Genomic DNA, 15,068 nt, shown 5'->3' with positions numbered 1-15,068 from the left:
GCTAGTCATTAAAATTTAGCTTATAATTCATACATGATCCCAGATACGCTTTGCTTTACAGTGTTCAGGAACAAAGCTATAGATCTCTGCTTCTGTTTTATTCATGTAGTTATTTTTTTATTCATTGTTATCAGATGCAAGTGTTTCCAAATTCCTGCAAATTCTATTTGGATTTGCTGTATAATGCCAACCTGTTATTTAAAAGTTACATAAAAACACAGTCTAGTTCCATTAATATTTGGTCAAAACATTGGGATTGTGATTCCTTTGATAGTACTCACTTAGCAAACCATATAGTCATGCATCAGTTTTTAAATTGTGAGTATTTTCATTGGTAAGATGTTGGACTGAGTAAGCGGGCTTCAGGGATGTCTATTACAAACACAAATGATTTCAGCAAAAACAAAGCAAGGTGCTACAGGTCAGAGGAGTAGTGTATATAACACCATGGGAATTGCTGGAATGCTAGATTCCTTATCACAGCATGTCAGAGCTGGGAAAATGTTAAGGTCATCTAGAGCCAGAGAGAAGGAACTTACCCAAGACAGACTCTTTTCCTTAGGTTAACATATTGAGGGGGGAAAAAAAACTTTCTCTAAAGAAAGGATCAGAGGTTCCTGCTCCTTTTTAAATGATTTCATACTTGAGGTACAAATATTTTGGAATGATTTTTACCAGCAAGTAAATCATAATTTCACTTGGCCAAAATAAAATAACCAACTTTTATATATAGGTAAATATTTGTTTATCTATACACACACAGATTATTTTTTTTAACCACAAAAGTTGTTTGCTGAATTTGAGCTTATTCTAAATAGGGCACATGGGAATCAAAACCAAAGACTGCTTCCTGCCTAACAGTTTAAAGGCCCTTTAAGTTCTGAGGTTGTATAAAACAAGTATGAAGAAAAGGAATGTAATTGGCAGAATAGACTTTTTCATAAGCTTAGATTATGAGCATAATAATATATTCAGCAAATATATTGATATGTATTATATGGTAGACACTACTAGATTTTTAGAAAAACAAAAATTTTTTCAAAATATTATAAATTGAATTAGGATATAAGCTTTTGGGGGATTCTAGAGTTCAGATATTTTTTTCTAGTTAATTGATTTTTTAATTTATTTTTATTTTTTATTGTTCAAATATTATTCTTACTCTTTAAAAAAATTTTTTTTAAATAATTTTATTTATTTATTTGTCAGAGAAAGAGCAAGAGAGAGAAAGAGCAAGAGCGCTCATGCAAGCAGGGAGAGCAGCATGCAGAGGGAGAGGGAGAAGCAGGATCCCCGCTGAGCAAGGAGCCCAATGTGGGGCTTGATCCCAGGACCTTCGGATCATGACCTGAGCCAAAGGCAGACGCTTAACCAACTGAGCCCCCCAGGTTTCCCTATAATTCTTATTCTTGACTCTATTTTTCTTTTGTATTTCTTTCTGATTTTTTCTCTCTACTTTTCTTAGCTCATTTTCTTAATATGCCCATCTGGATGACTCCATCTTGGGAAGTCATGCAATCAGTGACAAGTTTTGAACAATATTCAGATTTCCTATAGAAATTTAAATTTGGGGGCACCTGGGTGGCTCAGTGGGTTAAGTCTCTGCCTTCAGCTCAGGTCATGATCTCAGGGACCTGGGATCGAGCCCCACATCGGGCTCTCTGCTCAGCAAGGAGCCTGCTTCCTCCTCCCTCTCTGCCTGCCTCTCTGCCTACTTGTGATCTTTCTCTCTGTCAAATAAGTAAAATCTTAAAAAAAAAAAAAAAATTTAAATTTGGAGTTGAAGATACTATTTACAGGGAAAAAACCCTGAAAGGGAAGCCCTGTACCGGAAGACTAGAGTCTTGAGTATAATCCTAGGCAGAATTGAAGGATAAGACATTTTAATTTTTGGAGTGCCTGGGTGGCTCAGTTGGTTAAGTATCTGCCTTCAGTTCAGGTTGTGATCCCAGAGTCCTGGGACCGAGACCCACATCAAGCTCTCTGCTCAGTGGGGAGTCTGTTTCTCCCTCTCCCTCTACCCCTACCCCTGCTTATGCTCTCTCTCTCATTCTCTCTCTCTCAAATAAATAAAAGCTTAAAAAAAAAAAAAAAAGACATTTCAATTTTCTATGTATTTTTGCACCATGTAATTTATTCTTTTTTGTGTTTTCAGGTGAAAGGCCTTTTAAATGTCCTTTTGAAGGCTGCGGTCGGTCTTTTACAACATCAAATATCAGAAAAGTGCACATTAGGACACATACAGGAGAAAGACCGTATTACTGCACAGAACCAGGATGTGGGAGGGCATTTGCCAGTGCAACCAATTATAAAAATCACGTGAGAATACACACAGGTAACTGTCTCCAATTTTTTTTGTCTCTGTCTTTCTTCCATAAACCATTTTCCAGTCATTCCTTCCCTCCTAACACTTGGCGTGGTGGAGGGGGATTAAGCAACTTCAAAAAAACCTTCCCATTAGCTTTTATACACTGATTTATTTAACAGACACTGAACATCTGTTGTGTGTTCCCCTGCCGAGCATCAGAGATACAGAGACAGATACGACATGGTCAAGGGCAATTAAACTGGGGAGAGATGATAGACCTCTAATTGCTACGGAGTGCAGAGTGTCTCCCATTCCTTGAACAAGATGTTTTGGGAGTAGAGAGGGGAGCAGCCATCTCTGTGGGAAGGGAGAAGCGTTCAGGGAAGGCTTTCCAGGGGAAATTGACTTTTATTATTTTATTTATTTATTTATTTTTTAAAAGATTTTATTTATTTATTTTACAGACAGAGATCACAAGGAGGCAGAGAGGCAGGCAGAGAGAGAGGAAGGGAAGCGAGCCCAAGGACTCGATCCCAGGACCCTGGGATCATGACCTGAGCTGAAGGCAGAGGCTTTAACCCAGTGAGCCACCCAGGCGCCCCGGAAATTGACTTTTAGACGGAATCCTAAAATTTGCTAGGTAGAAGGAAGGGGGACCATGATTCCTGACAGGGGAAATGTCACAGTTAAAGACACAAAGTACAAAAAACATGATTTATTTGGAGAATATGGCAGGCCTAGGGCACACATAGGAGACAAGCGTGAAGTGAGGTTGGAGGGGCAGGCAGGGGCCTTGTGTATGTGCTGTCATGGTGAGGGTGTTTTTTAAACTGGCCTTTGTGGTGTTTATGGGGCAGAGGGGGAGGGGCAGTCTGTGGCTATATTCTTCTTTTAAAAAACCGCTTTATATAATTCACATAATGTATAATCACTTAAAAATCTGATTCATTGTGTGCCAACTCTACTTCAGTAAAAATGAATAAATTCATTAACTAAAGTATATAATTCACTGTTATTTAGCATAGTCACAGGGTTGTACCATCAGCACAACCCAATTTTAGAGCATTTTTATTCCACCTAAAAGAAACTCCATACTTAGCGGTCTCCTCCCACCGCCACCCACTAGCTGTAAGCAGTCTTCGTTCTGTCCTTATGGATTTGCCCATTCTGGACATTTTAGCCACATGGAATCCTATAACCTAGGGGGTTTTGCATTTGACTTCTTTCACTTAGCATGGGGTTTTGAGGCTCAGCCATGTCACAGCATGTATCTGTAGTTCTTTCCTGTTAATTACTGAATATTATTCCATTATATGAATGTGTCACATTTTATTTCTCCATTGACCAGTGGCTTTCACTTTGGCTGTTATGAATAATGCTGCTCTGGGCATTCATGTACAAGTTTTTGCATGGAATTCTATTTTCATTTCTCTTGGATGTATACTTAGGACTGGAATTGCTGGTTTACATGGCAACTCTGTATTTAACATTTTGAGGAACTTCCAAACTGCTTTTTCTCTAGTGACATGTGGGGTTTCCAGTGCTCCACAACGCAGCTATGAATTATTATCTTTTTGCTTGTAGCCATCCTAGCAGGTGTGAAATGGCATCTATCTCATTGTGCTTTTGATTTGCATTTTCCTGTATCCGAAAGATGTTGAGCATCTTTTTCTGTGCTTATTAACCATATGCAGGTCTTTGGGGAACTGTCTACTCAGATCCTTTGCCCATTTTTCAAATTTGGTTCTTTTAATTGTTGAGTTGTAAAAATACTTTATTATATTCTGGATACAAGTCCCTTATCAGATACATGATTTACAGATATTTTCTCCCATTTTGTGGGTTTTCTCTTCACTTTCTTGATGGTACCATTTGCAGTACAAAGGTTTTTAATTTTGATGCCGCACTTTGCAAATGTATTTTTAGTGGTTGCAAAGGGAAAGGCAAAAGGGAGGCTAAGGCAGAATGTACATTAGTTTTTCAAGAAGTTGTTTAATACATTGTCTTGATTACTGGTATTAAGAGTAACTTTGGGGATGCCTGAGTGGCTCAGTTGGTTGAGCAGCTGCCTTCAGTTCAGGTCATGATCCAGCATCCTGAGATCTAGTCCCACATCGGGCTCCTTGCTCAGCAGGGAGCCTGCTTCTCCCTCTGCCTCTGCCTGCCACTCTGTCTGCCTGTGCTTACTCTCTCTGACAAATAAATAAGTAAAAAAAATAAATGGGGAAAAAAAAAAGAGTAACTTTGCATTAATTTAAAATTAAAAGACATTTTTACAGAAGTTGCAGTGTTTCTCTGGCTGTATTCCCCGGATCCCTGAGTATCTCTGGAAATCTTTTCAGGGATCCACAACAATCCCTTCCCTTTGAAGAGAATACATTAACAAATTTGAATATCATCATGGGCAGAGAGGAAACCTTAAGAGGATTTAAAGAAAGTTTGCCTTTTTTTTTTTTTTAAGATTTTTATTTATATTTGAGAGAGAGAGAGCACACAGGGAGGAGAAGGAAAAGCAGGTTCCCTCCTGAGCAGGAAGCCTGATGCAGGACTCAGTCCCAGGACCATGGGATCATGACCTGAGCCGAAGGCAGATGCTTAACAGATTGAGCCACCAGACACCCAAACATTTGCTTTTTCTTAAGAAAAAAATCACTCAGTCCATATTATTGAGAGATTTTTTTTTTTTAATTTTATCTATTTATTTGACAGAGATCACAGGTAGGCAGAGAGACAGAGAGAGAGGGGAGCAGGCTCCCTGCTGAGCAGAGAGCCTGATGTGGGGCTCGATTCCTGGACTCCAGGATCATGACTTGAGTCAAATGCAGAGGCTTAACCCACTGAGCCACCCAGACACCCCTACAGAGAGATGTTAAAGGAAAATGAGACCAATGGCAAGTAAACTGAGGGCTGTTAGAATATTCAAAGTGAGTATGAGATGGGGAAGGATACAGATGAAAAGACATTGAAGAGGTATCTGCACAGGACTTGGTTAGTCACGAGGTGTAAAGAAGAACCTATCAATCTGGGTTGTGTGAATCATAAAATGGGGGAGAGCAGGTTAGAAAGGGAAGATAACATCGTCACTTTGGAATCTACAGTCTCTGGGTCTCTCTCCCCACTTGAACTCTAACCATCTGTATGTTTGCTATAAGGATTTTCAAAATTTTTACCCAAAATTTATTATCCAAACTGAAAGCCCACTGTAATGAATCTACTTGTGATGCATTTTTCTGTGAAAGAAAAATATTTTAAGTGAGTCTATTGTGAAAACATAGGACATACTGAAGTCATATTTCTGTACGGTCATGTCTTGTGCTTACATTGTGTAGTATGCGTTATTGCCATCGTGTTCCCTCCATTATTACACTGTTCTCTAAAAAAATGGAAAAGAAAACCATAGATTAGAAGGAAAAATTATATTTTCCTACTATAATGTGTTTTTCTTTTATATCTTTAAGATACTTGATTTTTAGATTATAGTATGTTTGTGTTGTAAAAGGAAAACAGAATTCCTGTCTGATTCTGTACTGGATCATTGTGTATTACAAATCATCATATACCTGCTACTGAGTTCCCTGAATGTTAAATAATTAGATAACTGGTGTTTGAAGTGCTTCATATTAGGTAGATGTTCTTGGTGGATTATAACACAGGTGCTTAAGAGCCTTTGTATGATATTTGGGGAAATTGGCTGTTTTGTTGTTGTTGTTTTTTTTTTAATTTTTAAAAGATTTTATTTATTTCTCAAAGAGAGAATCCACAAAACAGGGGAGATGGGCCTAGGGAGAGGGAGAAGCAGACTCCCTGATGAGCAGGGACCCTGGGATCATGACCTGAGCCGAAGGCAGATGCTTAACCAACTGAGCCACCCAACTGCCCATTGGCTGGAATTTTTAGATGGTCTGGGAAAACATTATTTTTCTCATTTAAAGCAAGTGGAATATAGATGCATTACCTAAGAGTTTACTGTTCCACATGTTTAATGGGCAAATTAGATTCCAGTAAGAGGGATGCCTACATTAAGTTTAGAGCTTTGGAACATTTAAATAAAGTCGTGCTCTTGAATGTGACCGTACATTGGATTCACTTTTCTAAAAATAGATTATTCCCCATATTCTGTCTGCACAAGTCTGACATAATTTTATGGAATGAAACCCAGGTATTGGTATATATTTAGAAAGCTCCAGGTGTGTGTGTGTGTGTGTGTGTGTGTGTGTGTGTGTGTGTAAAAATACATAAAGAAATTACCACCCACCTGGTCTTTTATGTGATTGAGAAGCAGTGAAGTATCGAGATATAGTACATAGCTATAATTTTTGGTCTGACCCAGAGGATGTCTGGAGTGGAAGAAAAGATTAGCTAATGATATCAGGTAGATAATACAGTAAATGCCCACATTATGCTATAAGTGGAGTGCAAATATTCAGCTATGTAAAATGCAACCCATTCTTTCAGGTTTGGTTAGAGGATCCAGTTAAGGCTGCGCAGATAGCCAGTAGAGAGCGCCAAAGCCCAATTCAAATCCACTTCTGTCTTGACTGTGGTTTGCTGCCACCTAGGGGCGGTTTCTGCTCCAGCCTGAATATCAATGGAGCAGCTTTTCTGTTTGGAATTGCCTGCCATTTCCCTTCCTGGCCTTGACCTTACCAGGTCTGTCCCACAGACGGTTACCAAGATAAGAACATTAACCTACCCGGCTTTGGGAACATAGACTGGGCAGAGGAAGGAAGCAATTTCCAATTACTTTATGCTCAGACTTATGTTACAGATGACATCAGGGTGAGATTTTACTGTTTGTGGGTGGTTCTACTGTGTTTAGAACCATGCAAGAAAATGTGATTACGCAAGGAATGGTACAAATGAGAATGAAATAAGACATGCGTGTGTATACACACGTGCATGTGCACATTTTAGAAATTATATGGGTATGTCCTTTTAGATTTCTAAGTGTCTAGACCATGTCTAGTGGACTTTTTAGGCAATCATTTTTTATTGTCCTTATAAAACCCTTAGGGAAAGATGTATTTGTTTTAAAAATAACTGCATTTATTATTTTTTAGTATAGTATTCATATCTAGCTTGTCTAGTTGTAGTTAACAATCAATGAGTTTTATCAAAGCTTAGCATTAAACTTGGCAACTTCTCCGTCCTTTTCTCATCCCTTGAAATTAAGGGAAAAATGGTATTCAGGCACGAGATAAGACTCAGAAATCAGACTACCTTTTGAGCCAAGACAAAAACCATAGTTAATGGAGTCTTTTCTTATGTTTTGTCTTATGGCGGTATAGAAAGAGATCTGAGAACTATCTATTTTTGCTATTAGTTGCCTCCCCCCCCCCCCCCGTGGGAGAAATGGATTGATTATGCCTTCCTATGCAAAGTTGATTTTCTGTGTGTGTGTTCTTTACTTAGGTGAAAAGCCATATGTTTGTACAGTCCCTGGGTGTGACAAAAGGTTTACAGAATATTCCAGTTTATACAAACATCATGTTGTTCACACTCATTCCAAACCATACAACTGTAACCACTGTGGGAAGACCTACAAGCAGATCTCCACGCTGGCCATGCACAAACGGACAGCCCACAATGACACTGAGCCCATCGAGGAGGAGCAGGAAGCCTTCTTTGAGCCTCCCCCAGGTGAGTGTACTTTCCAGTAAAACTCTATGTTGGGGAATTAACAGCTATCATAATTTGTGATTCATAGCATTTTCTCAGATCACAGAGTTTTATTCAAATAATCACACAGACATAGAATTTACAACAGTAGTAAGTGCTGTCAAAGAAATGGGCTTGGTGCTCTGGGACATCTATGGGAAGTTAACCTAGTCTGGGAGGTGTTTTTGTTTTGTTTTGTTTTGTTCCCTGTTTGGTTCTCCTCTTGTTAAACAGAAGGATCGCAATAGAGTGGGTTTAGGACACACAGCTTAGCTCAAATGGCAGTTTTTCTTTTGTCAGACCTGGTTCCATTTGCATATAGGACAGAGGGTTTTAGCTCTTGACTGTGGCTTCTGTTCAGCAAGGAAAGCTGTATTGTCACTAAAGAAGTCCTGGAACCTGGCAGCCTGAAGATTAAGCTTATTTCAAGTGACAGTGGCCTCTAGTGGTAGGAGCAGAGGGGTCAGCCACGCCGGGAAGCAGAGGAAGGACCCACTGCTAGATATCTAGAGCAGTCTCGCCTTGCTTCAAGCTGAGTTTGAGTGACTTCTTTTGCTGCTTAATAAGTGACCTCTAGGTATAATAGACTGTGAAGGCAAAGAGTTGCAGTAAATCACTTGCAAAGGCTATGTGAGCTTCCTAGTTTTGTAAAGTTCATTACAGGTTAGCTAGGCACAGTTCTTAAATAGGTTAAAGTGACAGCTACTAGGAGAGATGGGAGAGGGTAGATGGAGGTAAATTTGGTGGAGAGGCAAGGATTTGGCAAGAAGGGGAAATAAGGAGCAAAGTCAAGAGGACATTACAATAGAGGGAAGGGCGCATACAGAAAGCCCTCAGGGTGAAGGGAGCAAAGTAAATTGGAGAGACTAAAAGAAGTCTGGCCAGGGGTGCCTGGGTGGCTCAGTCAGTTGGGTAGATGCCTTCAGCTCAGGTCTTGCTGGGATTGAGCCCCGTATCGGGATTCCTGCTTGGCGGGGAGTCTGTCTCTTCCTCTCCCTCTGCCTACTGTTCTGCCTGCTTGTGCTGTCTATCTCTCTATCAAATAAATAAATACAATCTTAAAAAAAAAAAAAGAAGAAGAAGAAGTCGTCTGGCCAGTGAGGCGCTTCTGCCCTAGAAAGGAAGGGAGGAGCAGCTAGGCTATTTGGGTGCCCTGACGATGTTGGTCTTAAGCATTAGAGCGGTGTAGCACTGCCAAATAGCTCTTCATTGATTCATGTGCTATTCAGCAGTGTTGTAGGAGACAGAAGCATTCATTTCGATAAGAATAAACTCTTGGGAAAAAACATTAGAGGATTGATTACATTCTGTAATTTCATAGGTGAGGAAGTAGAGTAAGTGAAGGTTTTCTTAAAAAAACAAAACCTAGGTTGTCCTGCTGGTCACCACATACCTCCTAAACAAGATAGATTTGAAAATGAAAAGAAATCATATTTTCCCGTTCTTAGAGTGAAGCGTTGAAAAATTTTTAGGTGAAAAATGCTGGTTGGAGAATGAGGGGAAGAGCACATCATTTGCTCCCTGCTGCGGTGGTTCCCTGTAGTTCTTGTTTGTCTTTTCAGACGTCTGTCATGTGTCGAAGTAACAGCTCCTTCAGTCCTGGGTGTGTTTTTGGCTGTGTTTTTGGCAAAGTGCTGTGAGTGCGCACGGTCCAGTAGCCCCCCAAATGCTGGGTCCTTGCAGTTAGAAAGCAGTTTGTTTGTTTGTTTGTTTGTTTTTAAAACAGTCTTTAATGATGACAAACTCAGGTTTTAAAATTCTTTTTTTTGTTGTTTTAAGATTTTATTTTTTTGTCAGACAGAGAGAGCACAAGTAAGGGGAATGGGCAGAGGGAGAGGGACAAGCAGGCCTCCCACTGGGCAAGGAGCCGGATTCGGGGCTTGATCCCAGGACCCTGAGATCATGACCTGAGCCAAAGGCAGACGCTCAACCCACTGAGCCAGCCAGGTGCCCTGGAAATTCTTTTTTTAAGCTTCTTCAGTCTCTCCCTTCAAAGTTGATCTTGCAGATGGTCTGAATTTCTTGTATTCTGGAAATAGTCCGTGAAATACTGGCGTACATTTTGTTAAAAAAATAATCAACAAAGATTGTTTTTCCAAGAATACCGATGTGTTTGCATTCCTTTCCTCTCGTATGATTCTTGAAGTTTTGTAGCCCATTCAGATCATAGTATCTGAATGGCTGTGACACAGAACAGACAGGCGTGAAGTAATGACTGCCGTGGAGATTACACGCCCGGGATCAGAGCCATATGCGTGCAAGCATCAGCCACTACCATGGAGAAGTACTCTTAAATTAGCATAAGTCCTTCCTTGAAGGAAAAAACATATCCCATATTTGCCCTTTTTCTGGCTTCGTGGGAGGTAGAAAGCCATAGAAGGGAAGGATCAGCAGGCTTACTGGTTGCCAAGTATAGCAGTAATGGACTGTTGAAATTGCTGTTTACTTGCTGGTTCTTTATGAAATAAAGAAGTGGATGGGGGTTCCTGTTCTGTCCCTCATTAAATGATTAACCTTACCCCAGATAATATGCCATTACCTTGTCTTTACACAATGTGGTCATTGTGTACTGATGACTTGCAATCAGTCACTTGTGTTAAAGAGTAAGTAATTTAGTATTATAGTAGTTTCTGTTGACACCACATTCTGGTTTTGTGGTTAATGTTTATGAAGATTGTCTTATCATTTTTAACAGCTTCTCAAGTGACTGCAAGAACTTCATGCATACTTGCCCTGTTGGAAGGGTTGTTTGCCAGGCAATTTTCCTGTCCTGTACCCCCCATGCCCTGGCACACATGCATGGTATCACAGAATGACTCCAAGTCATAAGAATAAAAGGGGTCTCCAAGAATAAAAGGACTCCAAGAATAAAAGGGGTCTCCCAAAATTAGGAGTTTTTTTTTAAGACTATTTATTTATTTGAGAGAGGGAGAAAGAGATATCCTGAGCAGGGGGAGGGACAAAGGGAGAGGGAAGAGCAGGCTCCCCGCTGAGCAGGGATCCTGATGTGGGGCTCCATCCCAGGACTGATCAAGACTTCAGCGGAAGTCTGATGCTTATCCAACTGAGCCACCCAGACACCCTCGAAATTAGAACATTTAAATTTGATTTGGAAAGCTTCAGTTTGGTCTGCTTTGATTCGGTTTGGCTCTACAAAAGTGGAGGTGGAAGAATTGGAAAGAGGTGCTGGAAGCCATTTTTATGATTTGGAATATAATACCTATACACTTTATCTATGTCGTGTTTAAAATATTGTCTTTTTATTTTTTTTTTTTAAGATTTTATTTATTTATTTGACAGAGAGAGAGATCACAAGCAGGCAGAGGCAGGCAGAGAGAGAAGGAAGCAGGTTCCCCACTAAGCAGAGATCCCGATGCAGGGCTCAGTCCCAGGACCCCGAGATCATGGCCCGAGCCTAAGGCAGACGCTCAACCACTGAGCCATCCAGCCGCCCCAAATATTGTCTGTTTTTGAAATGCAAATCAGAACTACACTGCAACAGAATGACTAAAATCACACAGGTGTTGGTGAGAAAAGAACCCTTGTACACTGCTGGTGGGAATGCAAACTGGTGCAGACACTGTGGAAAACAGTATGAAGGTTTGTCAAAAAAGTTAAAAATAGAATTACCCTATGATTCAGTAATCAAATTACTGGGTATTTACCTGAAGAATACAAAAACACAAGGGGCACCTGGGCGTCTCTGTTGGTTGGGTATCAACTTTTGGTTTCAGCTCAAGTCAGGATCTCAGGCTTGTGAGACTGAGCTCTGAGTCGGGCTCCAGCTCAGTGTGGAGTCTGCTTGAGATTCTTACCCTCTCTCTCCCTCTGTCCCTCCCACTCATGCTTTTTTTTTTTTTTTTTTAAAGATTTTATTTATTTATTTGACAGAGAGAGATCACAAGTAGGCAGAGAGGCTGGCAGAGAGAGAGAGAGGAGGAAGCAGGCTCCCTGCTGAGCAGAGAGCCCGATGTGGGACTCGATCCCAGGACCCTGAGATCATGACCTGAGCTGAAGGCAGCAGCTTAACCCACTGAGCCACTCAGGCGCCCCACTCATGCTCTTATTCACCCTGTGTTTATAGCAGCATTATTTACAATAGCCAAGGTATGGAAGCAGCCCAAGTGTCTGTCCATCAATTGATGAGTGGATAAAGATATACACACACACACACACACACACACACGACAGAATGTTAATCAGCTATAAAAAGGAATGAAATCTTGCCATTTACAATGACATGGATGGAGGCAAAGAGTATATGCTAAGTGGAATAAGTCAGAAAAAGAGAAATACCATGTGATTTCACTCATATGGAATATAAGAAACAAAACAAATGAGCAAGGGGAATAAAGGAGAGACAAAACAAGAAATAGACTCTTAACTATGTCAAGCAAACTGATGGTTACCAGATGGAAGGTAGGCAGGGAGGGGGGGGTGGGTGAAATAGGGGACGGGGGTTAAGGAGTATTGTGATGAGCACCGGGTGATGTATGGAAGTGATGAATCACTGTATTGTACGTTTGAAGCCAATATCGCACTGTGTGTTAATGAACAGGAATTAAAACAAAAATTTAGGAAAAGATAAATAAGAAATATTCAAAGTGATTTAAAAAAGAAAATATATCCTCTGTTTTCTAAACAGCTTGGTTGGTTGGTCAAACAAATGATTCATTTGTTTTAAATAGGTCAAAGTGAAGATGTTCTTAAAGGGTCCCAGATCACGTATGTTACAGGCGTGGAAGGGGATGATGTTGTGTCTACACAAGTAGCCACGGTGACACAGTCCGGGTTGAGTCAACAAGTTACACTTATATCCCAGGATGGGACTCAGCATGTGAGTATCCACCAAAAGCCAAACGAGTTAAATAATATTTCTTTGAACATGGACATGGAAGGCAGGTTCAGCCCCAACTGAGGAAAGCCTTGAATATCAACTCCTTAAAAAAAAAAAAAAAGAATATCAACTCCTAGGCAGTGTGAGAGCTAAAGGTGTTCCTGTAGGCCACTGAGAGAGGCTCCGTACAGGGGCATTAGGAGAGGGAGGATGCCTGTGACTCCAGCGTTGGTACTGTTGGAGTGATATTGGTATAGTTACTGGTATAGTTCAAAGGTAATGTGATAAAGGTCAGAACCACAGTGAAATTGAGGGCTTGAAAAGTAAATGGTTCATGAGAAATATAAATCCGAGAAGGGCTAGGATTATTTAGTAGTTGATTAAATCCAGGAGGTAAGATTGATAAACCAGTAGAGCCTTGTCTGAGGAGATGAGGATAGGGAAGCAGCATTGAAAGATCCTGGGAGGGGGTGCCCGACGGGCTCAGTCTCAGTGGGGTATGTGACTCTTAATCTTGGGGTTGTGAGTTCAAGCCCCACATTCAGTGTAGGAATGACTTAAAAATAAAATCTTAAAAAAAAAAAAAAAAAAAGTCCTGGAAAGTTAGCAATGGGCAAAACTGTAAAATTTCCAGCATATGTGATTTTCTCCCTACCTGGAGTTAATGGGAGTTCACTTAACTTACCTCCCAGAATTAATGGACCAAGTATCTTTATTTCCCGGGGTAAAGCCATGTAATTGTTATTCTCCAAATAATTGGTTTCTAGATGCCACTAGCCTAAAATAATCCAGATTTGATTTCTTTTTTTTTTTAAGATTTTATTTATTTATTTCACAGAGAGATCACAAGTAAGCAGAGAGGTAGGCTTAGAAAGAGGAAGGAGCAGGCTCCCTGCTGAGCAGAGAGCCTGAAGCGGGGCTCGATCCCAGGACCCTGAGATCATGACCTGAGCTGAAGGTGGAGGCTTAACCCACTGAGCCACCCAGGCACCCCACTGATTTCATTTTTAATCTCCAATTAAGGTTGTCTTAGTACCTGATAGAAATAGACATATGGGGCTCTTTATCCACCTATAACTGTCTTCCATGGAGAACTCTCTCTTTCCCTGTCTTTCTCAGAGCTTACCTCCCTACCCCATGATGAATCTGCCTTCGTGTTGGTAACTGTTACTATGCTGATGTTAATTAGGAGACAGAACATGTTCAGGATTGGCAAGTTCAAGGTGTTTTTACCATCCCATTCATTCCCTCCACCATCACAACACTACTTCCTCACCATATTCTTTGTCCACTCGTTGCCATGAAAGATTAAATATATTTACTAATGCAGTTTTTTTAAAAGATTTTATTTATTTATTTGACAGAGATCACAAGTGATGGAGAGGCAGGCAGAGAGAGAGAGAGAGAAGCAGGCTCCCTGCTGAGCCTAGGGATCCAGTCTAACCTTATCTAAACCATCCTCTACCTTGACACCTTTTTAAGAAAACAAATTTCAGGGCACCTGGGTGTCTCAGTAGTTAAGTGTTTGCTGCTCTCGGCTCAGGTCGTGATTCCAGGACCCTGGGATGAAGCCCTGCATCTGGCTCCCTGCTAAGTGGAAAGCCTGCTTTTCTCTCCCACTCCCCCTCCTTGTGTTTCCTTTCTCACTGTGTCTCTTTCTCTGTCAAAGAAATAAATAAAATCTCAAAAAAAAACCACCCAAATTTCATTTCATTATGCTCCCTCCTTATATCCCCAGTGACCTCCCATCACTAGAGTTCAGACTTCTTTTTTAGAGATCCCAGGACCCTGAGATCATGACCCGAGCCGAAGGCAGCGGCCCAACCCACTGAGCCACCCAGGCGCCCTACTAATGCAGTTTTAATTTAGCATCAAACCCAAGACTTTCTTGAACTAGGTCAAACAGACAAAGACCCTCTTGAAGTCATGCTAGGTAACCTTCCTCCCTCCTGATACAGGAGAATTTCCCGCTACAGCAGCCCCCAAATAGATAAGGCAATTTCTTTCGTAAGAGGCACCCTGTTCCATTGTTGGATAATTCTGTTGTTTATCAGACTGGAACCTACTGTTGTCAACCACTCTTGGCTACTCTCTGACCAGATAAAATGAGTCTCATCCCCCTTCATGTGTTCCAGAACAGCTATTTTCCTTATCGTGAGGTATTTTCTCCACATGTAGCCTTCCCATTTCCTTCAGGGATTAGATATTTCTTCCATTCCTTTAGTCAATTAAATAGTAAACAATTACTGAATTCTACCCAGTACC

The 15,068-nt window shown here is 40.7% G+C and overlaps 1 protein-coding gene across 5 annotated transcripts in view; it reads left to right on the top strand.

Annotated features, from left to right (window-relative positions):
* Nucleotides 1-15,068, top strand: part of ZNF143 (zinc finger protein 143) — a 58,775-nt gene that overhangs the window by 33,026 nt on the left and 10,681 nt on the right. For all 5 annotated transcript variants that reach the window (XM_059408503.1, XM_059408520.1, XM_059408512.1 and 2 more), the window contains 3 exons: nucleotides 2,156-2,335; nucleotides 7,721-7,948; nucleotides 12,655-12,803. In XM_059408503.1, coding sequence (XP_059264486.1) covers nucleotides 2,156-2,335; nucleotides 7,721-7,948; nucleotides 12,655-12,803 — 557 coding nt within the window. The remainder of the gene's footprint in view (nucleotides 1-2,155; nucleotides 2,336-7,720; nucleotides 7,949-12,654; nucleotides 12,804-15,068) is intronic.

Source organism: Mustela nigripes, chromosome 1 (genome assembly GCF_022355385.1).
Source record: "Mustela nigripes isolate SB6536 chromosome 1, MUSNIG.SB6536, whole genome shotgun sequence".
Taxonomy (NCBI): domain Eukaryota; kingdom Metazoa; phylum Chordata; class Mammalia; order Carnivora; family Mustelidae; genus Mustela; species Mustela nigripes.
Note: the sequence above shows the minus strand (reverse complement) of the source record. Positions and strands in the feature narration are given on the sequence as shown.